This window comes from Symphodus melops, assembly GCF_947650265.1.
Source record: "Symphodus melops genome assembly, chromosome: 8".
In the NCBI taxonomy this organism is placed as follows: Eukaryota; Metazoa; Chordata; class Actinopteri; order Labriformes; family Labridae; genus Symphodus; species Symphodus melops.
This window is the reverse complement of record NC_136698.1, coordinates 9,667,113-9,691,987: the sequence shown is the minus strand read 5'-3', so window position 1 is coordinate 9,691,987 and position 24,875 is coordinate 9,667,113. Positions and strand designations below refer to the sequence as shown.

At 40.4% G+C, this 24,875-nt stretch overlaps 3 protein-coding genes across 8 annotated transcripts in view; 2 read left to right on the top strand and 1 right to left on the bottom strand.

Moving 5' to 3' along the window:
- The first annotated feature begins 1,729 nt into the window (after window positions 1-1,729).
- Window positions 1,730-13,971, top strand: LOC306827651 (WD repeat-containing protein 47-like). Its single transcript, XM_079349602.1, has 16 exons — window positions 1,730-1,935; window positions 3,493-3,685; window positions 3,897-3,980; window positions 4,510-4,594; window positions 4,771-5,079; window positions 5,318-5,757; window positions 7,231-7,327; window positions 8,154-8,326; window positions 9,430-9,687; window positions 9,882-9,957; window positions 10,144-10,301; window positions 10,530-10,699; window positions 10,925-11,095; window positions 11,234-11,365; window positions 11,570-11,788; window positions 12,112-13,971. Exons 2-16 carry the CDS (start codon window positions 3,528-3,530, stop codon window positions 12,252-12,254), a joined length of 2,673 nt encoding a protein of 890 aa, XP_079205728.1. The 5' UTR covers window positions 1,730-1,935; window positions 3,493-3,527; the 3' UTR covers window positions 12,255-13,971.
- A 2,099-nt stretch (window positions 13,972-16,070) lies between these two features.
- lim2.2 (lens intrinsic membrane protein 2.2) lies at window positions 16,071-19,726 on the top strand. The gene is made up of 5 exons (XM_079351121.1): window positions 16,071-16,202; window positions 17,591-17,813; window positions 18,409-18,549; window positions 19,000-19,134; window positions 19,563-19,726. The coding sequence occupies exons 2-5, from the start codon at window positions 17,636-17,638 to the stop codon at window positions 19,631-19,633; spliced, it is 525 nt and encodes a 174-aa protein (XP_079207247.1). The 5' UTR covers window positions 16,071-16,202; window positions 17,591-17,635; the 3' UTR covers window positions 19,634-19,726.
- A 1,835-nt stretch (window positions 19,727-21,561) lies between these two features.
- Window positions 21,562-24,875, bottom strand: part of LOC306827678 (GRAM domain-containing protein 2B) — a 172,308-nt gene continuing 168,994 nt past the window's right edge. For all 6 annotated transcript variants that reach the window (XM_079349651.1, XM_079349653.1, XM_079349648.1 and 3 more), the window contains 3 exons: window positions 24,730-24,835; window positions 24,324-24,431; window positions 21,562-23,800 (listed from right to left, as the gene is read on the bottom strand). In XM_079349651.1, coding sequence (XP_079205777.1) covers window positions 23,782-23,800; window positions 24,324-24,431; window positions 24,730-24,835 — 233 coding nt within the window. In that variant the 3' untranslated portion in view covers window positions 21,562-23,781. The remainder of the gene's footprint in view (window positions 23,801-24,323; window positions 24,432-24,729; window positions 24,836-24,875) is intronic.

Sequence of the window (24,875 nt, the reverse complement as noted above, 5' to 3'; positions counted from 1 at the left end):
GTCAAAGTGCAGGTTTGGCTCAGTTTGTAGAGTTAGGCTACATTCCTTATCACACTGGTTGAAGGCTATCCTACGGTCTTCCTAATTATTTGGTTGCATGTCATCCCTACTCTCTCTCCTCACATTTCCTGTCTCTATAGCTGTCCTATCAAATAATGACAAACAGCCCCAAAAACACTTTCAAATAAATTCTACATGGTGAGTAGAAAGGCAGTCATTCTGCTGTGTGAATGTTGCCTGATAAATGAATTAACCCCACTGCGAGAATGGTTGAATCTCTTTCAACACATCGGTTCATCGACTGTTCCAACATGCCTTGACCAAAAAGAAAAAAAAACTTTTGAAAGTAAGCATTAGCAGCAGACAGTGTATGTCTGTCATCTATAAGATACAACATGTCCCTAAAAGGGCAGATATTCAGTAGTATTATTAGATTTCATTTTGTCTCGTCTTAAGAAAATGAATTTGTCAAAATAATGCAAAGCTGAATAGGGCAGATCCTTGTGGCTCCATACGGGTAGAGACTCACAAATAAAGTGTAATGAGTTTAAGAATCATGCTCATTTTGCCATCTAGTGTCACATCCACACTATCTGCAGGTACGATCTCCAGTAATAATAAAAATGCTAAATTGGTGCTCTGTTTTTCCATAAAGGATCGGGAGTGGTGTGAGTGTGTTTAGAAGTATTTCTCTATGGTGTTTGGGATGGATTTCTCACAGGAAACCCTTCCATCGGTCTTTGGGGGCTACAGGACAAGGCACACAAGAATTGAAAGTGTAATAATATTGTACAGTGCGTTCATGTAGGCTCATTTTTGTCCACTATGATGACTTTTATTTTGTTTTGTGAGATGCTGTTCTGTCATTCTAAATATTGCTGAACATGTCTTTTTTTGTTTACTTTTTGCATTTAATAAAACAAAGCATGGCCTCAGCATTTATGTGGTTCTGATCGTTCTGAAGTTTCTATTGTAATGGAGGATTATGTGTTTTTAAGGGCTGATCATATAATGGTTTTACTTTCGATTGATTTATTGAAAGAATATTAACTGCATGTTGGATGTGATGGGGGGACATGTACTTTTTTTTAATTACAGAAGAAATGTTGGTGCATTAGCTGCTGTGTAAAAAAACAAGGCTTAACAGAGCAATGCATGCATCAAATGCACTAAAAACATGTACTGTGAACAAAGCATGGCATAAGTTGTGAGAGGACATCAGGGTCATTCAGCTTTGGAACACTCTGCCAATGGGGAATTTTAATCATCTTGTTCACTCTCTTCTTTTATCTTTAAGATAATTACGTTTTTTTTATTGTTGTTGTTAAATTAATTGGATTACCTTAATTATTATTAGTAGATTCCACTAATAGGCTCCTACCTCAGTAGCTATTTTAACAATAGGCCTAATCTTTGAATGAGTTTTGGACAAGTTTAGCAAAGTAGGCCACATAAAGGAGTCTGTTTATTTCATTGCGAAAATTAGCGGAGAGTCTTCTTGTTAATGTGAAGAAAAAAAAATCTCTCCCTTAATTTTCTGGGTGTAACACAAAGTTTTAATTCTGTGAAGCTTTAAATGAGTCATAGCAAGTGAAAGGTGCTTTTGGAGACTACTGTGAGTTTGGGCTGTGCGGGTGCCCACAGTGATAACGTTTCATGGGGGGGCCCTGAAAGTCTTGTGACGCCCCTGGGTGTGACCACGCAGCGTCATCGCTACGCTTGATTGGTGGTTTGCGGCTGCATCGGTCCGCATGGCAACCGCTGCTGTGTACCCGACAGGAGGCGAGAAGCGCCGCTTTTAGAGACGCGACGTGGGGACTTTGACGTACAAACACCTTTGATCGTTGTCATCTGCGTTGACTCTTTGACATTTGGAGCGTGTAGACGGATCGGAGTGGGCTTTTCATGCGGCGTGTCGCTGGCGCAGACTGACAGGTGAGGAGTGAGGCGAGATTTCACGGTTTGCGTGTTAGCTTTGTAACACCGGTGGAGTGTTATTGCGCTTTACGCATAGACGCAGGAATACCCGCTGTATTGGTAGCTTCTGCTTTTTCTTCTGCATGCCGTTAAGGGGTTTCGTAAGTGTGCTGCTATGCGCGCTGTCTCATGTAAACAAGGTGAGCCCTTAGCGCAGATAAAGTGCTGAGGTTGGCAGGTTTGGGCCGCAGACCTGCTGCTGTCACATCCAGAACCAGAACCAGAGCCGGATGGATGGAGGGAACAGGGCGGTGTCACCGGCTGCTTAGGCTCCAGACCCAGAGGAATCACTGCTCTCTCATCCCGAATAAACAGGCAGTGTGGATCATGCATAATATAAGACCCCTGTAGCCTGATCTGTCCTGTTATGAAAGGTGATGTGATGCTGCTGTAGTTCACCGTGTACAGCCAGAAACTACAGAAGAACTGTACCATAGCATGTTTAAAGGTAGACAATGTTCCCCCACATGAATCTTGTGTTTTTTGTTCTTTACTCCTTTCCCTCCCCTCCTTTTAAATATGCTACAGACTTTACTCCATGTAGTTTGACCCAAAACATGCGTTATGCTTACACAACAGAAATACTTCAGCTGATATAAAACGAGTTGAACAATTTACAATCACAATAGATTTGTTTTCAAGGATCATTTAGTCATAGTGTCATACATGCAAAAACAGGAGGCCTACTAGTAGTTTAAGCACTTGTCACTTATGGCTACTAAAAACTCATTTACAGACATTACCTTAACAAAACAAAACAAACAAACACAAAACAGATTCATTGGCAGATAAATAATAAGACAGGCCTCCCATACGCATTTTGAAAAAAGTGCCTTGATTACATTTTGTTAGCAAGAAGACCTGAGACAATCCTCTAAGACCCATGTGAAAAAAGTGATGCATAGCTGTAAAAAAAAAAACACCATTAATTTGAATTGTTTTCAGTGACAAATCCAAGCTAAATATAAAACAGACACTCATTCTTAGAGAAGACCTAAATTAACAGCAGACAGGGCCACGCGCCCCCCATGAAATCTTTGGAACCCCCAAGTGGGGCCTGGACCCCAGGTGAGGAAAATATACAATAGATGGATCTATTTGGTACATGCACTAAAGTATGAGGAGCCCGGTGAGTAACTTTGGTGTGCACAGAGAGGACTTATCTTTAATGTGTACAAATTGAGATCAATCTGATGGATAGGATTTCCACCGGCTTAATGTCTTTCCTCTAATGCCAATTACGTGTACTAGTCTCTTTGACAGGATGTGACTTTGAATTGTGTGAAATTCGGTATTAAGATCTAGCAGGACTCGTAGAATTGAAATCCTTTAACTGCAGCCAATAGGAAATAGTGTGCAACTTTTACCATCTCTTGAGAGAGCGACACTCTGACACCTTCTTTGTTCGTTCAACAAATGAAGTAAGAACCTCGATTATGTTAATGAGGCAGGTTCACGTTCCTCTAAAATGCGGATACGCCTGCAGTGTGTTCATGTAACTCTTTTCTGGTGCAGCCACAGCTGAAAGCTGCCACCACACATCTGTGACCATGACTGCAGAGGAGACCATCAGCATCAAGGAGGCAGAGGTGATCAAGCTGATGCTGGACTTTCTCAACTCCAGGAAGCTGCACATCAGCATGCTGGCTTTAGAGAAGGAGAGCGGTGTCATCAACGGCCTCTACTCGGATGACATGCTCTTCCTCAGGTATGACTGTGCAGCACAACATATCATCGCCACCTGTGGAAGACTTTCAAATATACGGAGCAAAGTAGTACTCAGTGCTATTGTTTTACAAAGATACAAGATTGTTTTGTGAGTCCCGAACAAGTAAACATATGTTCCCAATATTTAGTACTCAGGTTCTTTTTGACGGTATCAGCAGTCTCTCAATATGTTCATTTGCTGCTTTGAACAGGCAACTCGTTATTGACGGCCAGTGGGAGGAGGTGATGCAGTTTATTCAACCTCTTGAAGGAATAGAGAAGTTTGACAAGAAAAGGTGAGCGAAACATCACGTGGGACAATGTAAGCTGATAAAAATGTGAACTATTTAGAAGTCCCATTGCTTAGGCTGAGGTCTGTAGTGGCCGAAGCTTTCATCTCAAGGACACGGTGAAGGACTGGCCTTTTTAAACAGATTCATCTTTGAGGCCTTGTGTGAAGAACATGAGGCCCCCTCACTGAAAGCAGCATTTTCTGTAAGAGTTTCCAGACGCCTTCAAGCTGGAAATGTTCTTTTAATTGATTTTAATGTCATTGATATTTCACAACATATGAAGTATAATGTTTAGATATGAAGTGACGACGTTTCGCTGTATTTGGGATTGAGTTGGACCTCCCAGTAAAGCAGGAGACTGGTAGCCTTCGGAACTAAATTAGGTCAAGTCCCAGTTCTCCAGTGGCATGATCATGTCATATTACTGACATCCTCTCTTTCTTAACAGCCACCAAACACTCATCATATAAGAGCTGACCAAATTTATCTTCTATAAAGCCTCCTTCATGATTTTGAAATGTGTGTTTTTCAGGTTCCGCTACATCATTCTGAAACAGAAGTTTCTGGAAGCTCTGTGTGTAAATAATGCCATGTCTGCTGCTGAAGACCCGAAGAATGTAAGTACAAATATGGAAATCTGAGTCTGGGTAAATGAAGATGGTTTGACTTGATAACGCGGGACGGGAGCTGGGAAAGGAAACAAGCTTGAAATGATGCTAGATCAAATGTATCGTCTTTATCAGAAGAAGCATCTTAACCGCCACGTACTCTCTATTCTCACTTTATTTTTCAGCTGGAGCTCAGCATGCAGGAGGCAGTGAAGTGCCTCAACAGTCTGGAGGAGTTCTGCCCGACCAAAGAGGACTACAGCAAGCTGTGCCTCCTCCTCACCCTGCCGCGCCTCACCCACCACGCCGAGTTTAAAGACTGGAACCCGAGCACGGCACGCGTCCATTGCTTCGAGGAAGCCTGTACCATGGTGGCCGAGTTCATCCCTGCGGACAGGAAGCTGAGCGAGGCCGGCTTCAGGGCGAGTGGGAACCGCCTGTTACAGCTGCTCATCAAAGGGATCCTTTACGAGTGCTGTGTTGAGTTCTGTCAGGTACACTACAGACGGTTATCAAAGAAAACGTTTAACTCAGAGTAGGCTTTTTTTTGTGCATGTCTGGTATTAGGTAAGTGTTCCATCTGATGTAATGTAAGGCGTGTGTTAGATCAAAATTGAATCCAAGAGAGTTGAACAGAGTTTTCTAATTAGAAAAATCCAGAACGAACTATTCCGACTAATTCAGCTGACACTTTCAGTCATAGATCCAAACCCTTTTCTTTGTGTTTTCTAGAGTAAAGCCACAGGTGAGGAGATCACAGAGGGCGAGGTCTTGCTCGGTGTGGATTTGCTCTGTGGAAATGGCTGCGATGAGCTGGACTTGTCGCTTCTGTCCTGGCTGCAGAACCTCTCTCCGGGTGCCTTCTCCTGCGCCTTCGAGCAGCAGACCCTCAACATTCACGTCGACCGCCTGGTGAAGCCCAGCAAGGCCGGCCACGCCGACCTCCTCACTCCTTTAATCAACCGCCTGTCACCCTGCACTACCTCACCCTTCCACCAGAGGCCCCATTCAGCAGACACCTACATGTCCAGGTCCCTCAACCCAGCCTTGGACGGTCTGTCACATGGTCTTGCATCCCAGGAAAAGAGGGGCATGGAGGCAAACGTTAAATCTGCCCTGAGCCGGAGCCTTGTTGAGAATAATGTTCATCAGGAGGATGATTCACCTGAAAGGTAAGGCTCACAGGTTAATAACACCTGGATGCTAACCACACAGGTGGAGTTCAACACCACAGATGTCTGCAGCTTTGCACAGTACCGAAAAAACATTTCACACCTTTCCTTCACACAACTATGCCTTTGAAACATTTAGTTCTGTCTACTCGAGGTTCCCTGCCAAATATCTCACTGTGACGTCTTCGTTATGTTTATCTCCCCAAACCTCTGCTCTGTCATTTAAGCAAAAAAACGGCAAAAAAAAAAACAGACTTAAATTGTGTTATCAATGATTTATTTGCAGTTTATCAGATCAGTTAAATGAAGAACCTGAACCAAGCCTCAGTTTATGCAGTATTGTTAAAATGCATACATGTCCTATATGTGTCATTCTTAAATCAAACGCATTAACGAGTCTTAACAAATGAACTCTTACACTTCCATCAATAAAGAATATGCAATATGTAATATTGAAATGATGTAAATGGCAAGTAATTATTACATTGCGCCCAGCCCGACATTCATCATGCGTTTTAGTTTCAATCCTTGAGAGATGTTTTTCCATCAGCATGAACCTGAAGTAGACGTAGTATTAACCACAGCAGGAGATCTTGTTGTATCTGTAGCTCCATTAATCCCATTAACGCTGCTTTAACAGGGACGTACTGCCTGATCTGTCGTCTCCTACTGAGCTGCAGCACAGTGTTGATTGATGCATTTAATCTATAAAGCCTTTAACTAATGACCCCGCTGAAATGAGGCTGTAAAGTAAATGTCAGTTCCTAATGCTCAGATATTTAAAGCTGAATTGGGCTGAGGATCACTTTTAAGCAATTCAATCCGATCTTATGAGGCGCTTCATTGCATATGTGGTCATAACTGCAGCTTTTCAGATTTATATCTGTTTAATATCTTCACTGTGGGAGAGAGAGTTACCACTAAACCAACATTTTTTATAAGTTTTTCTTCATTCATTCATTCATGTACTCCTTCTTCTTCTTTTGACAAATAACATTTTTTGAATTTGAATCCTTTGTCAGAAAAACACCAGCTGTTGTATAAATCAGATACAGCACATGCTCTGTGTAGTGAATGTGATTTTAAAAGCACTTTACAAGTAACGTAATGCAAGATGTGTTTAAAGTGAAATGAATGGTACAAGTCTCACCTCTGAGAAGTAGGTAGACGCATCAAATGACAACTCTGCTGTTAACAAGGCGCTCGTTGATGGTCATGCTCTGGCTCCACCTGCTGGATGAAATGTATGCACACAACAGGGACGAAATGACTTCACAGCAGCGGAGTGATTTTGTGTTTTTAAGAGTTTGATCTGAAACTAGAATTTGTCTGAGCAGCTGAACTTTAAACTTTAGTTTGCTCACAGGAAATGACCAGGTACTTCATCCTCAAATTTTATTTTACCGCTGCCTTCTTCATCTAACATCAATTTGAATACAAGTAATTGGTTTGAATGATATTTTCTGTCCTTAGGAAGCAACGACAAGGACTGGATGGACCTAACACCACCCGCACTCCTCTGACTCCTGGAAAAGATGGTGGACCACCCTGCAGCACTGAAACAAATGAGGTAATATGAAAGTGTGTTTTGCATGCATGTTGTGGTAATAAAGGATTGTATATTTGATCTGTCAATGATGAGCACAACGCATGGCAGGCACAGATTACTGGAGGGTCTCGGCCAAGCTTGAGAAAACAGCCGCAGTCGTCCGTCTGGTCACTTGAGTCAAAGTCAAAAAAAAAAAAAAAAGATTTTCAGTCTGTCTCTGCTCCAAAGTCATGATATCAGATTTAAGAGATTTAGAACTGATTCCCCATGAACCCCTGAGCTGCATCATCTCCACACCTCACCTGCCTCATAAATCCTCCCCCAATTCTCCACCCCAGCCGTCTGAGGGGCACCAGCACCCTTCTGCCCCTTGTCTCCGCGAGGAGGGCAGAGGTCAGGGACGCTGGAGGCAGATAATCTGGTTTGATGTGCGGTCACACCCAATATGGCCTGCTGTTTCCATCATCGCTCATATTTATGCATCCCAGGACTCATCTGGAGGAGCAAAGTAGCTTGAGATTGGATTGTGTGTGTGTGTGTGTCATCAGTAGACCCGCTGGATATGATGAGGTCCTTGAAAACTTTTTTTATGGGACAGATGATGGAGGACGAGGCCTTGGGAGTTGAAGAGTTGTCAGTGGTGGATCCTCAGAGAGAGTCTATTATAGTGTGGTGCATGCGTGCGTGCGTGTACCTCTGTGTTCGTGTGATTGTGAGCCAAGCGCCAAGCATTGGAAAAAAAAAACAAACTGAAAGGCAATCATAAATATTCTACAGGGCCTGTTGGAGAATAAAGATGAAGAGGTAAACTTTTGCTAAAACGATTCTTTCATCTGTGTTTGTCCAGCGCCTTGACTCCACTGAGCACATCCAGGAGTATTACAGGCAGCGTCTCCGCGTGCAGCAGCATCTGGAACAGAAACAGCAGCAGCGACAGCTTTATCAGCAGATGCTGCTGGAGGGAGGCGTGAAGCCGCAGGATGGAATGCAAAACAACCTCACAGAGACTTTTCTCAGCAGGTGAGGATCAAAGGGCGTGATCAAAAAAAATGTACAATTAGGGAACGAAATGCATGAAAAACAAACTTACAGCCTTCATTTACAAATTCTTGGTGTGGGGAAAATTAGGTTGGGAAATTGTAATTAACTCTCTGAGTCATGACCGTCTACAATGACAGTGAGAGTCGATTATTTATTTTTATATATTTTTTTATTTTTATTTTTTGTACATTCAATAATCTTTTTGTAAATCTTGAACATCACTTTTTTTTACTGGACCCCGGTCACTTTTACTTTTTACACACTTTACACACTGACACTTTAAACTGTTTACAGTATTCTATGCTATACTTAATATTTTTGTAAAATATATTATTAATATGTTATATTCTATTCTATTATTGTGGAACTGTGTGTTTATTGTTATTATTGTTATTGCATGGCCTGCGTCTGCATGAGCACGTGACAAATAAACATCTTGAATCTTGAGTTTAGTTGAGGGACTAGAGGAAAGAAAAAGAACATGCTGTACTCACTGCTTGTTATGATGTCGCGTAAGCGTTTTTTGACCATTGTTATTTTGTGTAAATTTACATGCTCTTGTTAAGCTACGAGATAACTAAGAGGAGCTACCATTAGCCTGCTAGCACAACAACGCAGCTCGAGTGTGTTTGGTCTCATTTTGGTGCTCAAGGGCGACATCTACTGGATGAAAAAGGCACACGGTCATCCTTTTAAGGTCCTTAATGTCAGAGGATATGATTTTAAAAAACAAGTATCTGTTGCCAAATACTTAAAACTGTAAGTAAAAAAAATATCAATAACTCATTTACTAGTATTAAATCTTTGTCATGAAAAGTTTTCTTTCTGGCAGAATGAAATGAGAGCCGATCCTCACAAATGGTAGAAATAGATTGACTTTGATGCAGAGTTGCAGGGGTCCATACTGTGATCATATCTGAACCAAAGTGTATTTAAAACACAATATATCAGGATTTTTCTTCAACTAGTTTGATTGACTGTGAAAAGTTAGTCTCTCCGCAAAGGGTTCAGGTTTATCATTACATTTACAGTATCATAGTGCTACCTCACTGTGACAAAAAGGTGTTTTTTTTATGGTCTAGGTCCATTCAGAAGTTAGAGGAAATGAACGTGGGCATCGACCACAGAGGAGATGATGTGATGTCCCATCTGGGTCAGCAGAGGAATGGACTTCCAGGGTCCAGCAGCACCTCTAGCCCCAGAACCACCAACAGCCGACACACCCCAGACACTGAGCTGCCAAGGGATAAGCCAGGTGGGTGGGCCAGCAGCACCCCATCAAGGACTGGGAGTCATGGATTTCCCTCTCTTAGTGAGTCACCAGTCCCTGCAAGTAAGAGGTAAGAATCAAGTGGGTTTTTTTTTTTCAATGTCCAGGTTTGAGTGCCATATTTTCCTGACTTTTGTTTTATTGAATGTTTTAGGGTGGCGCTTGATAATTTTTTAATCTTGAGCAGCTATCACGTTCTCTCTGTCTCCACCTGCTGGATGAAAGGAACATAAACGTGAGCTATGTGTGTGTTTATGTTTGCAGTGCTGAGAGGATCAGAGGTTCCCTCCCGACAGAACAAGGTGACCCTGACAGCAGTGGGACACGTCACTCACAAGAGGTACAGCAAACCTGCTGACAAACTGCTGTCAGATAGGCTCTAATGCTCCTCTTGAGTCCTGCTTTGTTTTGTTTTTTTGTCCTGGAGCAAAATTAATAGTAGAAATATGGTGTATTTCTACAAAAATTCTACACCAGTGCTCACAGAAATCATAGTTCAAAGGGATTCTTTTATAATCTTCCACAGACAGGCAAGCCCAAAACACAGTTTGTTAAAGTGAGCGAGCTCGAGGACACGCAGGCTGTGCGAGCCGTTGCTTTCCATCCTGCTGGAACTCTCTATGCTGTCGGCTCCAACTCCAAAACCCTGAGAGTCTGCTCGTACCCAGAGACACTGACCCCAAGGTAGGAACGGGTGGCAACTATTCATGAGAACCCCACACATTTGAACAAGTTCTTCAAATATGAAACACAGACGATGACTTCATAGAAAAGCTTACCACCATTTTCCTGCAGGTAGAGATCACTGCTCGAGTGTATCAACAACGTTACAGACTGAAAAAGCAGTAGAGTATAGAGTTCATGTTTCTCTGCTCATTTCCTCCTCTACCTTTCTCACGTTGGTTTGTTCAGTGCTTCTGGAGCTCTCAAGCAGCCAGTGGTTCGCTTCAGGAGGAACAAACATCACAAGGGTTCAATCTACTGTGTAGCCTGGAGCCACTGTGGACAACTGCTGGCTACTGGCTCCAATGATAAATATGTCAAAGTCCTGCCTTTCAATGCAGACAGCTGCAATGCCACAGGTACGATTTTTTTGGGGGGAGTTTTTTTGTGAAATGTATTTTCAGCAACTCCATGATTCATCATTACATACAGTAACTAGAAAAAACACCGCAAGTCCCTGCTGTTTTGGTCAAAAAACGATTCTATCAAACTGTCTGATTCTGTCAGTTCTAAGAAGAACAAGGAGAGCAGGGAATGCATCTTTCTCCTTATTTTGATGCATCTAAAGTATACTTCTGCTTCAGGTCCAGACCTGGAGTTCAGCATGCATGATGGTACCATAAGGGACCTGGCCTTCATGGAAGGCCCTGAGAGTGGAGGCTCTATCTTGATCAGTGCTGGGGCCGGAGACTGTAACATCTACACGACCGACTGTCAGAGAGGACAGGGCCTCCACGCGCTGAGCGGACACACCGGTATGTTAGCAAAGGCCTTCTTCCCTCCAGCTATTTCAGAAGTGTAACCAAGTCAGTTTGCAGATATAGCACATGTTCTTATACCATAAAACTCAAATGTAATCTTTTCCAGAAGTAAAAACTGCTTGCTTTGATCAGGTCACATTCTCACTCTGTATACCTGGGGAGGATGGATGATCGCATCTGGCTCCCAGGACAAGACTGTGCGGTTCTGGGACCTGCGGGTGCCCAGCTGTGTGCGGGTGGTGGGCACAACTCTACACGGCTCAGGTGAGTCATGTCCCAACTCTCATTGGAGTTACTCATAGGTCTTATCATAGGTCAGTGTAATATCACAGTCCTCAATAGCAGTTTCACATCTGCATTAATGCACATTTTAGAGAGTTCAGAAGCCAAGGGGAGACGAGCAGTGTGCAAAAAGTTGAATGCTGCAGCCACTTTCAGCAAACGTTTCACTTGTCTCGTCTTACACAGGAAGCGCAGTTGCTTCTGTGGCGGTGGATCCCAGCGGCCGCCTGCTGGCCACAGGTCAGGAGGACAGCACGTGCATGTTGTATGACATCAAAGGAGGCCGCATAGTGCAGACGTACCGCCCACACGGCAGTGACGTTCGCTCAGTGCGCTTCTCACCTGGAGCCCATAATCTTCTCACCGGCTCCTATGACAACAAAATCATCATCAGTGACCTGCAAGGTAGCAACTCAACTAACAACATAAAGTCATGTGTAGTAGGTGTGATTTTTAAAGGTACTCTGCACGTGAATCCTTTGAATTCATTCTGGTATCATTCAGCATTCATTCCTATTTGATTTGAAATGCTAAAACTTACTTGATGACCACCCTGACACTTGTTTCAATTTGCAAAAAAAAATGCACCTTTAATTGAATATCACAAAAAGTTACAATAATATATTCAAATGAATGATCATTTTGCCGCCCTATTAATATGAGTCAGTAGTGTCTGGTGTTTGATCCTACATGTGACATGTTTTTTTGTTTTTTTTTCATTACCCCAGGTGACCTGACAAAGCCCCTCCCTCAGACACTGGCAGGCGAGCATTCGGACAAGGTGATCCAGTGCAGATGGCACCCTCATGACCGGACCTTCCTGTCCTCGTCTGCAGACCGAACTGTGGTCCTCTGGGCACCTGGCCTCTGAAATACTCACTGGACAAACATGTTAGCTGCAGCAGCAGAAGGCACAAGAACACAGTGTAAAGTGATCAAAAACTGCTTTGTGTGTGTGTGTGTGTGTGTGTGTGTGTGTGTGTGTGTGTGTGTGTGTGTGTGTCTATGAGTGTTTGCGTGTTAACATGTGACTACAGTGAGCTGTTTGCCGCTGGGAGTTAACTGTGTGTGCTTTCTTTGCACGTGTGTAAAATGCACTTTTTTGAGGGGGGAAATCACAGTAACTAAGTTGTTGTGTGTGCGTGTTTGTGTCTTCTTTTTTTTCCCCCCATTATGTTGTGATTGTCTTTGTATGTCCAAGCAGTTCTGGAAATATGTTTGTTTCTGTCCTCGGAGTCTTACTGTTATTAGAGTAAAATAAATGAAAAAGAGACTCATACAAACATAATGCACATACCATGACAATGAAGAAACATACGTGTTTAATATTCATCTTTTAATTCACCTTCCCGGTGATAGTCAGTACTCTTTTTAGGGTATGTGTTTGTGTGTTCTCAACAGTGCAGAGCAAAGATAACAGATGTAGTTAGAATATAGCGATGACTGATAATGCCTGTGTTGATCAGCGTGAGCAAGTTCACACAAAGCACATCTTCAAGTAAGTTCATTTATTTTTTTCTTCACAATGCAAGACGACTGGTACATAAGTCCTCTTTTTTTAGAACTTGCTATAAAACACACGTGGTGTCACTACTGAAGTAACGAGAGTGAAACAAAGCGAGCTGCTATGTACAAACGAGACGTGAGCTGGACTCTTTAGCCACATTTAGTTATGCATATCATAACGTGCCTTTTGTAACATTTGTAGATATTTTTGGACTTTTGCATTTACTGAGAGATGTATTGTTTTATTTCCAACTTTATTTTGATATTTTCTCATATGCCTTCACATTTAACATTTTTGTAACATCACTTATAGAGACAATGATCATTTGTGTGCACTCACATAAAGTCTGTCTGTCACTTTAAACTCAAATGTTGTATCTCAATGGTTGGATATCCAGTATTATTTTGTACATGACTCAAAATAATTTCCATGCTGTGTTCCAGACAAACCAAGTACATCAACTGTGAAGTGAGAAAAAGTTTGTGCTGCGTTTTAGAAACTGTTCTTTCATTATTAAGCACATTTGTTCTGTAAATTCGCTGTGCTCGTTTTCTGGAGTTGAACAGTTGCATTGGGTGGCAAGAACTAGCATTATTACAGTGTTTAAAGTTGGAGGAGTAACATGTTTGTCCACTAACCTACATGTTTTTAAGAGTTTATATGGTTAGTAAGGAGTCATGGTCTCAGGAACATTTAGGCTGTATAGAAACCTGGGGAAAAGTCACTTTAGGGTAAGGGTTAACTGAATTGCACGATGGGAAATGACACATCTTCGTCTTTAAATGATTTTATTCCTCACTGTTACAGTGCACATGTGCAGAAACCTGATGGTTTTAAGAAGAAAATGGGATTAGGAGAGACTCACTGTCGTTGGTTTTTGTGATATTCCTCAAATGTACATTATTGCTGCTCACGATGCCATTGAAACTGTCAGAACGTGGAGTGGTTTTGAAATGTGCAGATAAATATGTAACAATGGAACTGGAAAGAAGTTAACAAGGTTCAAACTGAAGACAGTTGTCAGTGTTGACCACATATTGTTCTTGCTTTTGAATGAATAAAGATTTTTTGGAAGTTACAAGTTGGAAAATGTCATGAACTGAGTGATCACACTAACTTCACACGCTCTTCCCCCATGTGTCATTTTGAGTTTGACTGCACTGAATGTTGAGAAAAATCAGATTTCAAGATCTAAACATTTTCAAACAGTTTCTCTTTATTATGACATTTTTATTCAACAGAAATACTCTGAAAGAAGATGTGCTAGCCTAAACCCAATAATGAACACGAAACTCACTTTTGAATTTTTCACATGTAAACATTTGGAGTTTAAACTGTGCCAAACCTCAAACAAACAAATTGTTATTAGCATTTATTATTGTACAGTATGTTTTCTCTCATTCAGTGCAGATAAATTTAACCAGGGTTTTTTTTTCTCTTCTCTTTATGTCTTCACATGTAGTCTTTTTTGTTGGATGGAGATGATCCAGTTTATCCTGGAGTTCCACTGACAAAGGGACAAAGTTTAATCTTACTGATGTCTTATGCACTAAGGCACAATCTGACAGGTGTGTCACTGGAGCATCTACTGAAGATTTTCAATGAACATTTCCCCAGAATGGTACCAGTACTGTCCAGCATGTGAAAACTACCTAGGGGTAAACACTACGAGTGAAATAGAGTGCAAGCATTGCTTGAACAAAACCAAAGTTTAAAAAAAGACTGGCAATGTGCAGATGTCATTTCAGATATCCAGCGTGGAGAAGAATACCAGAAACTAAAAGAATCAGGTGAATTAGGTGAGGATGACATATCTTTAATTTGGAACTGTGATGGAATTCCAGTTTTCAGGAGTTCAAAGTATGTAGCCCATTCAGTGCCAGGTTATCAAACTTGAACCTAAAGAACGCAAGGCAAATATCTGTCTTCCTTGTCTCTGGTTTAGAAACCAGGAATGTTTATGCGGTGTCCACTGACCAGTTTCACAGGAAATGTGTTTTGATCCAATCAAGAGAGAAAGTTTACATTATTCCTCTACCGAATAATGTAGAGAGAGATTAGATAGTTAGTGAGAAAGACTGTGTTTTCCAGCAAAATCAAAGACTTTAAAAAGATATATTATTTAGTCAAGCTGCAAAGCAAATCTCCCGTCATCTACACAGTTTGACATGTTCTTAAGGGATAATGTGTTTTTTGATTACTGTCAAATGGAAGTGAAACGATTGAAGCTTTGGAATATGTACTTTCCATGTGATGACAATAAATGCACAAAAAAAACCCAAGTTTGTACTGTTGTTTTAGTGGAAATAACGGTGACTGTGCTGCATTATATAAGTGCACTAGGTCATTTGAAAGGTGCTCTATGTTTTTGTTGTTGTTAATTGTTTTCATTAAAATCCACTAAACATTTTTTTTTAACACTAAATTTTGAAATTGAAATGGAAAAGTAAGGATTTTTTTTTTAACTTATTAGTGAACAGCATTGTTGTATTTTGCTGGTAAAATACATTATTTTAAAAGGTTTCAGAGAAAAGGTCAGCTAAAGGAATTAACTTTTAATGTACATGCTTTTAAACTGATCTAAGCACACTTAAATAAATGACTACATACTGATGGATGTGTACTACTTTATAGTGTACTTATAAAGAATACACTAATTTACCACTGAAGTAGTTTTTAATTATTAATACACTTATTTTAAGTACACGTTGATACTGCTATGATAACAATACAATGAAAAAAAGTGTAATAAAAGTATACTTATTAACGGGGTGCCAAAAATGCACTGGGTAAAAGTAGATGCAAATGCACTAAAATTAAACTTATATTAATATCGAAGTACACTATAAATAAATGTACCAATCAAACACTTAAGTATTAGAGAGTGGTAGTGTATTTCATATGAATATACTTAATATACATTTAAGTATAAGTACTAAGAAGTGTAGTTTATTTAAGTTAACTAAAGTACTACTGAAGGAACAATATACTTGTAATTAGTACATGTGTAATATATTATTGGTTTACTTAATTTTAACACACAAAGTCATAATGTGCTTGAAATGTACTTTCCGAAAATTAAGTACATTTTTAGTTCATTAAAGTGTGTTATTTTTTCGCCTGGGACAGCAGGATAAAGGGATGGAGGTTACTGCAGTGAAGAGCAAGAGGGGATTTAACATCACTCACATGCTGCACTCGATCATTCCCTCTTTTGTGAGCAGGACAATACAAGCCAGGGGTACAGAGCTTAAAAAGGATAGGCACACTGTTACAGCCAGCAACCCTGCAGAGACACCAGCTAACACAGAGGTATCAGGAAAAAAAACATATATATAGTAGATTACTTAAATTCTTAACAGGAGATGTTTTTACTGTACTTTTCAGGCAGAGGCTTTTTCCTCTCACTGGCTTAAAAGGAAAATCAAAAACTGAGAAGTTGCTGTTGGAGAACAAGACAGAACCACAAAGAGGACAGGAAGTTTGGGGACCTTTGTCAAAGGAAAACATCTTTACCGCTCACAATTTGGCATGAAGAATGTAGTGAGACATGTTTTTGATGCAGATGGAGAGATCTGATTTGGACGTGATTTTGTAATTAGGTGTTTTTTGAAGGCTGATGAGTGAGTACTGGTGTTGGTTTGCTGGCTGTGTGACCGAGAGAAACACTGCTGACGGTTCAGTTGCTCAGTACTGACAGATTTGTTTGTCATGCATAGGGAGGAATTAGTGGGGAACAATAACTGAACTGCTTGATAGACAGGCTTATTGTCAAACAGCGGTTCTGTTCAAGTGCTTTGCTGGGCAATGACCAATTTTTAACCACTTTGCTGTAGAATTAGTCTCTTTTATGTACTTATTTGTGTTGATATAATCATTCCAGATCTCTCTTTCTCCTGGTAATATGACAATGTAAGACAAATACTTTTGCTATTGCTTGTAATCTGTTTAAATTGAATTGTTTCTTTTTGAGAGTTACTTTGGGAGTTTTTAACTTATGTGGTCACCTAGCACCTTAAGCGGACTCAGATACTGAGAGCATGGTAATAGTTAGCCAGCAGATCATTGGAGCAGTCATGGGCAACATGTGTTTTGCTTAAAATAAATGTTTAACATTTCCAGGGAACTGAGTACTATCTGCTATGAATTTATTTTATATACATAGTATACACAGAAGTAGGTAGTTATGGCAGACAGTCACTGCTGTGCTGTTATTCATTGCTGTTTTAGTGATTATCAGTACTGTTGTCAGATCAGCAGGTTAGAAAGTGTAAATAGTAGTAAATTGTAAGAAGCAGTAACTGTTTGTTTTTTTTGCTCCAACAAATTAACTAGTTACATAACTTGACTTTAACAGGATGATTGCCAAAAATGCATAAAAATCTGAACTTTGTGGATTTGAGTGTCTACATGTTACTTGGTGCTACGTACATCAATCTGGATGTTTCCATTAATCATGCAACTAGTAGAAAAAGATTCAGTTGACAGTTGCTCTGGTGGTCTGTGTAAATCTAATCTACCAGATTATTCAGATAGTTTGTTATAAAGTTTGTAAATGGTATTTAAAAGAGCTGAAGTAGAACGACTCCCAGAAATGCATCTTGTGTAATCAGATAGTTTGGACAAGTAGGGTTCTGTCTAATGTGCCTGATTAAAAATTGTCCTTTTAACATTTTCCCTACAATATTCTTTCTTAACAGTTGCTGAATGTGTAGAAGTAAAGTTCTTTCCACGTCTTCTCCACGATGCTGTATACTCTGGCAGGAGGAGGCACACTGTGCGGTGTGGCAGCCTTAGTGCTTCTTATTGTCTCCACAGCCACAGACTTCTGGATGCAGTATCGATACTCTGGTAGCTCAGCCAATCAGGGGCTTTGGAGGTTCTGCATCAACCACAAATGCCACGCCCACACCATAACTGTAGGTGAGTTCTTCAGTGGTGGCATTTGGATAAGACAAAGGATCCAAAAACAATGTATTGGACTCGTGATGGCGTAAACTTAAATTTGGTGCTGATGTTTTCAACATTGCAAATAGTCAGCTTTGAAATTTCCGACATTTTTGGGAATAATTATCAACCAAGATAACTAAGATGCAAATTTGCAAACCAGTCAGCTGAAACTTTGTTGATTTTTTTTTTGGACTATAGATTGAAGATAATTAGATGAACCAGTGTCATGAACCTGGCTTAACTTAAGATAGTGATAAGTGTGAAAACAAAGAGTTAGTAAGATTCAACTGAGAACTCCCCTGACACATAGACATAACAATAACATGGCCTGAAGAAGAAAAATATTTATATATCATCAAATCAATCTGTTTATTCATTGGTTCACAACCTGGGGCCTCGGACCCCTAGGGGGTGTCAGAGATCTTACCGGGGTTGGGAGGCTTTGTCTGCTCTGAGGTTTTTAAAACAGCTTTTTTTCAGTTAGAAATAGAGAGGGCTCCAAAGAAAAATGGGTTAGGAATAGGAATGTTAATATGTATGTTGTTCTATTGTCTTTTTTTATGTCCAGCCTTCTGGGATGCCACTCGGGCCTTCATGTTGCTGGCTGTGCTGAGCTGCTTCGCCGGCGTGGTGCTCGGCCTGAGCGCCTTCACAAATGGCACCAAGAACAGGAGGGTCCGTACAGGCGGCATCGCCCTCGTCCTGTCAGGTAGGATCACAGAGAGACAGCCCTGTACTGTCTGTAGGTTTGTTAAAAATAAATTGTGATCACAATCTGATACTTTTTTGAGTCATGTTAACAAGAAGATTTCAGTTGAAAGCATGTGTTGGACTGTGCTGGATAGGCTGGTCCCAGGTCAGTCAGGGGTTTAGGTCAAATATGTGTGAATGAAAGCGGAAAACAGGGCTTTAATAGAGTTAAGCTCTTATTCTATATATAACCCAATATGATTCATTTGAAATGATTTTTGACAAATTAAGTAAGTGTTAACTTTTAATGAAATCAAAAAAATATTGACATTATTTGTACAATGTGGTTTAGTTGGGAAAACAGAAGAAATGCAGAAACATGTTTATTTCTAACAGGCATGTGTGCATATTCTTAGTGTTTACATAGAAGATCTTTGAACATTCATTCATTCATTCCTTTCATTCTCAGGTTTTCTGGCTCTTCTGGCTTTGGCCATTTACACCGGAGTGACTGTCACTTTCTTTGGCAAACGTTTTTTGGACTGGCGCTTCTCCTGGTCTTACATCATTGGCTGGGTTGCAATCATTTTGGCGTTTGCAGCAGGTATTTACTATCTTAAAGCACTTCATTATGAGAGTTTATTTATTAACTGCAGGAGCCCAGTTTGAGAGCCTTCAAAGTTTGGCATTTGTGTATTGCAGGTGTTTGGTGAACAGCCATAATTGTACATGGGCCAAACCCTGAAACGAGTCAACACTGGGCTGTGCCTAACACTGTTTATTTGTCTATATTTAAACATTCGCACAAGTTTTTTGGGGGTTATTTTCCAGCTTTTTTTTTTTTTTGAAAAATTGTAACTAAAGAAGCCATTATGTAACAGATCAATGATTCTCAGCTTTTGTTTTTATGAAAGTGTCCCTTTGCTTCTTTGAACCAAAATGACTGGGCTGATGTTTGTATGTTTTGATATGGATGGATACGGCATTCAAGTTACTTTCTAAAAGTAAATACATCTGTTGTTTTTATTTCAGGTGTGTTCCAGCTCTGTGCTTACCAGAGGACCACAGCCGAACCTGCTCCTTCCAACAACCCAGACAGTTAAACAAGAAGAACACAACCCATTCGCTCAAACACCGCTTCAAAATGTCACTGCTGCATTTAAGTTCTTAGAATGGAATAAATAGAAATCACTGGCTTCTGTGTGGTTTTACTGACACACTTTCTTTCTTTAGACAAGAGTTGGAAATCTTTCAATTCCACTAAAATAATCTGACACTATGGATCTAATGTTTACACATTATCTGACACCAGGAACGAGCAGACCCAAGAACTCGAGATCACGTAATGGCTTAAGTCAGAGATCCTTTTATGTTTTATTGAATGTTTTTTATTCCATCTCAGTATGGATTTAATAATGAATTGATAAAAAGGTTTATTATAATACTTGCTTTAATTTTACAACAAAAAAAGCCCATTGAAATATTGATATATATTTCTAAAACATCTCATGTGTCTTCTGTAAAAAAAGCCATGATCAGACAGACTTTTATTCTGATTTAAGACATTCCTCTACATTCTTTATGGACCATAAGGCTTCAATGAGCTCTCCCTTTCATTCAGCCCTTTAGCAGAATGTTGCAGCTGCAATGTTGGTTCTGTGCCAGGTATTAGGCTATCTGCTCTGCAGAACATCATGATACTGCGTGGGTGAAACCCCCCCCCATTAAAAGTAGTATTAAAAACACTTTACAATGAATATGATTATAAAGGTACTTATAAATAAAATGTGCTCATATTTTATTCCTTACCATGAAACAGAATTTGAAGTTACATTTACACTGCATTTTGTAAGAGTAAATTAACTATCAAAAGAATTCACAAGTAATTAGGATACTGTCGGGTTATAAAAGGTTTGCATGATAAATATAGTACAGAAGGCAATGCCATCAGAAGTTTCTTTCAGATAAAATTCTATTCCAAAGTGTGTGTATACGATTCTCCACTAGATGGGGGTCTCACAGCACGTACAGGAGGAACAAAACCAGCGGCACAGCAGGAGAATAAAACCAGCATAAAAAAAAGATGTGTTAAAAATAGGATTATGATATACCAGCAGGTGCTAAATCAAAGACACTTAGAGTTACTACACTGTTAAAAGAGATGCACATTAACTACTCAATAAAACTGAGGCAACAGATTGCACACATTAAATCTAACTTTGTTAAAAATTAAGTTAATGTAACTCAAATCAGTTGCAAAAGAATAAACTATTGAGTAGATTCAAATAAAGCACACAAACACAAAACCAAATTTAAACAAAGATGTTAAGTAGATGTCACGGTAAAGAGTTGGATCAGAGACGCCACAATTATCTCATGCATTTGTCTTGATCTGGATAAAAGATGTCAACCAGTCGAGGGATGTCAGTGGCAATAATGATGATACCCTTCTATTTTGTTTTTTTTTTGGTTGACCTTCGTTGAACCCGCCTGCCTCTCACACCCACGATGGAGGGCCGACGGGGAGGTCAGAGGTTGCGGCGACTGTAAAGAACTTTTATGTTAATTCAACTTATCACAGTTTACAATAGATACACTATAGATAAAAGAACTAAATTCTGCATTTTAAAGATTTATAATGTCAGTGCAACTAAGAATACAACTTCATTATTCTGCAGACTACACACAACTACTTAAAACATGCTTTAATGGGCAACGTCAACATGAATGCTGCTACTGTCAAAGTGAAACAAGAAATAAACAAATATATAAATAAATGATCCGGGTCCAGGAATTATTACCTTTACTTGCAGTTTAGATTCTTCTGTTGGAGATAGATAGATCCAAAGGGAAATCAAGGAATCCAGTAGCAGTATATGCATCACCTCAAGATTTTGTTTTGTAGATGTTCCCCTTCGCTGCGCTATAAAGGCTCCCGATAGGCTTCATGTGAACACATTTATTTCATTTACCATCCACTAACTTGATCAGCACTTTTGTAATTCATAGTAAAGACGAGTACAAACAGCAATTTACTTCGCAACAATTGATTTATTTTAAATAGCAAAGTCATCTCACAGAGATTACTTTGAATTACACAGTATGCAAATAAATATATATAGGACCATAGAAGAATTAAGGACATTAACAATTGATACAAAATTATTTACAACACTTTGAATAGTGCAAAACCACACAAATACTGCCCTCTTCATTGAGATTCTTGCATTGAGTCCGTTCAAGGACAGTGGATGTGTGTGCTGCCCCCCTGGTGGGGGATTATTAGAACTGACAGTTCTGTGTATGGTATGTTGGCATAAAGCGTAGCCGAACATGAGACTATGACCATCTGAAACACCATGTACACAAGTAAACCTACTTGCTACAACTTGTGAAAGAGTTTCAACAAGAATGTTGATGTTAAGTCTTTGAGCTATGATATGCGTCGTTATGTCTGTTAAAAAAAAAAAGGGTAATAAAAGAAGGGAAACAGAAAAAGAAAGCATTTTGAGAAGCTAGACACAGTTATTAGTTATTAAAGCCGAATAAATCTCAGTGATAGCAGTGGTCTTTCTCAAAGGGACATTTGAGAAAATCATTAAAGCCAAGGTGTACAAAATGTGAACCCCATCACACGCACAAGATTTTGAAATGTCAAAGGGAGAGGATGACAACCTAAGACCATGTGGCAGGTAGTGCCCACCACCCCTGAGTGAAAACTAGTTAAAAAAAATAAAACAATTATAGCACCATCAGATACCACAGAACGCTAGCTTTGCCATTTCTTCTCCACCCAAAACACCGTGTCCTGAATTGGGACAGGCACAGACATTTTTCTTTTTTTTTTTTAAAGTGCGCTAGCTCACTTGAGCTGTTCTTTCATTCACATCTTTTTTCTCTTCCTACACCATTTCCTTCCTCACAAACATCAAGCTCCATTTAAAATTAGCACACAAAAAGTAGTTACAATTGTTCACATGCATAATAATTGATTGCATATTGAAATGTCCTTTTGGGACCACTTCCTTGCCGTTGAAAATTTGGGACCTTACAGCGAGCGTGGTTGCAAATCTCCACTCTGGTTTACAAGAGCGAAAACGCATATACAGTGTCAGTCAAGTGTCGATGCTGCAGACACATGCATGAACATTAGAAATACATTGGTGCTACTTTAAATAACCTGATTCTAGAAATGCCGCTTGAGGCCTGTCATAGAGGTTTGTGGTATTTCTTCCTGCAGGACAGAACATCAACATACTTTCAATTCAAGCTTGCCGTACACAAACACTTATCGATGCCTCGATGACAACCTCCTCATGTCCTATCGTACTAAATACTTGTGCATTGATGATGCGCGTCAACAAGCCGAGGCTGTGTTGAAAAAGAAAAACCTCGGAGCGTTGATCATTAAAGTAAAGAGATAGTATCAAAAGGCGAGGAAAGTAATACTGCAATCGTTGCTGGTTGGAGAAGGAGAGAAAGGGTCAGACCATCAGGAGAGAGACGAGGCTGCTCGGGCCGATCTGATTATGAGATTTCAGTGATCATCATTTCAACCCGCAGCTGATTAGGGAACCATTCAAAAAGAGAAACACCCCGACAGATACCGAGTTAGAGGATTGAGAAAACTCTGTGTAAACCGCTGTCAGACGGAAGGGTGAATCAGAGAGAGAAAATCACTACTAAGTCATCTTGGTGCACTCATGCAAAAGATGTGCACTGTGTGCATCTTTGGCTATGCATAGCTCTACTCCTCTGGTGTTGAGGTGCAATAATAAGAACTACAGCAATCTAATGCTGATCGGTATAGCCCTGTTCTGACTGCATGCTCAGGGAGAGGAGTGTACATAAGAAGGACAATGAAGAACATAAATTCACAGATGTTGAACAGTTTCTGTCACTTTTCGCTAAGCAAGAGCCGTGTGGCTTTGGTTTGAAGGTCCGACACACTGCAGCCAGGCAGAGTGTGGATGCATTTTTGCTTGGCTCTGTTGGACTTAGTCGTGGCATGTCCATTTGTCTACTGCACCAGGAGGAAGCATAGCCCTTCAAGTTAACAAAGTGTCTCTGAAATTGCACAGGTTGGCGGTTTTCTTTTTTTTTTTTTTTTAATCCTCTAGCAAACAGCACCAGCCGGGGTGGGAGCACAGTCTGAAAACGTGACATTTTCTCCCGGCTGTGTTCTGCCGAATGACGCCGACAAGAATCCTCCAGTCATGAGTCGACCGATCTCTCCTTCGATCGCTGACTGTTATGTGTCTTGGCGGTACCTAAGAGAAGAACACAAGCAGACGACCGGTTAAGAGCGGTATTTCCAACGCTCATTAAATACACACCTGGAAAGAATGTGCAGCAGCGATGCTACACCTTTAACAGGAATTAATGTGCCGTTTCCTGAATCAGGAATGAGAATGATCTAACAGTAGAAGCAGTCATTGTAGGATATTTTACACTGCGAACAAACAACAACATAACAGCTATTTCCCCACCAGTCTTTTAAGGTGCACAAGAAAACATTTGTTTCCATCATTAGAGAAAGAAAGCATTTCCTTCTTTTTCCCCCCTCTCTCTCTCTCTCACTATGTGAACAATGGTAGCCACAGAGGGACAGTATGGTGAACATTTGAGGATTGTCTGGATGCAAATAAGGCGGACTTTTCTGGCACAACTTATCTGCTGTACAGGGTTTAAGATAAAACCCATATGTAAGACTCTTTGTTTGTCCTTTGACAAAGACGGCAATGAAGAAAGAAAAAGAAAAAGCTTAAGTGGAAGAGAGAGACTGCAGCTCACCTGCTCTGTAAGGTGAACTCGGGTAAAGCCCCCAGGGATGTCAGCTGTTCCTCCAGGGCCACGATACGTAAACCGATGTAGCCTGAAGACAGCAGCAGCAGCACAACCCTGAAACACGCAGAGAGACACGATAGGTCACATTTAATGCATTTTTCCGTCAGTTGAGTCACTCAACTTCAAACATAACAGCGACATGTGCTGCCAACATCAAGTCCTATAACAAAACCCGTTTGCTAAAACGCACAAAGTTGGCAAGCTTTCCATTATGTGAGATCCTGCGCGATCGCAGTGTTCTATCAGCAGGGAAGGTGTGACACCGACAAACGCATTCAGATTAACTCGACGGTCAAACAAAAAGGAGGACGAATGTTACACGCGTGTTAGAGAGGGATCAAGCGCTACTTACAAAATCAAGTAAATGAAGAGTAGAGTGTTGAGGGTTCTGGCCTCTCTCTGAACCAGCAGGGACTTGGCCTTTTCTGTCACATTCCAAACCCACGAGCCACCTGAGCCTGGAGCAAAAAAACAAACAAACAAAAAAACAAAAAGGCA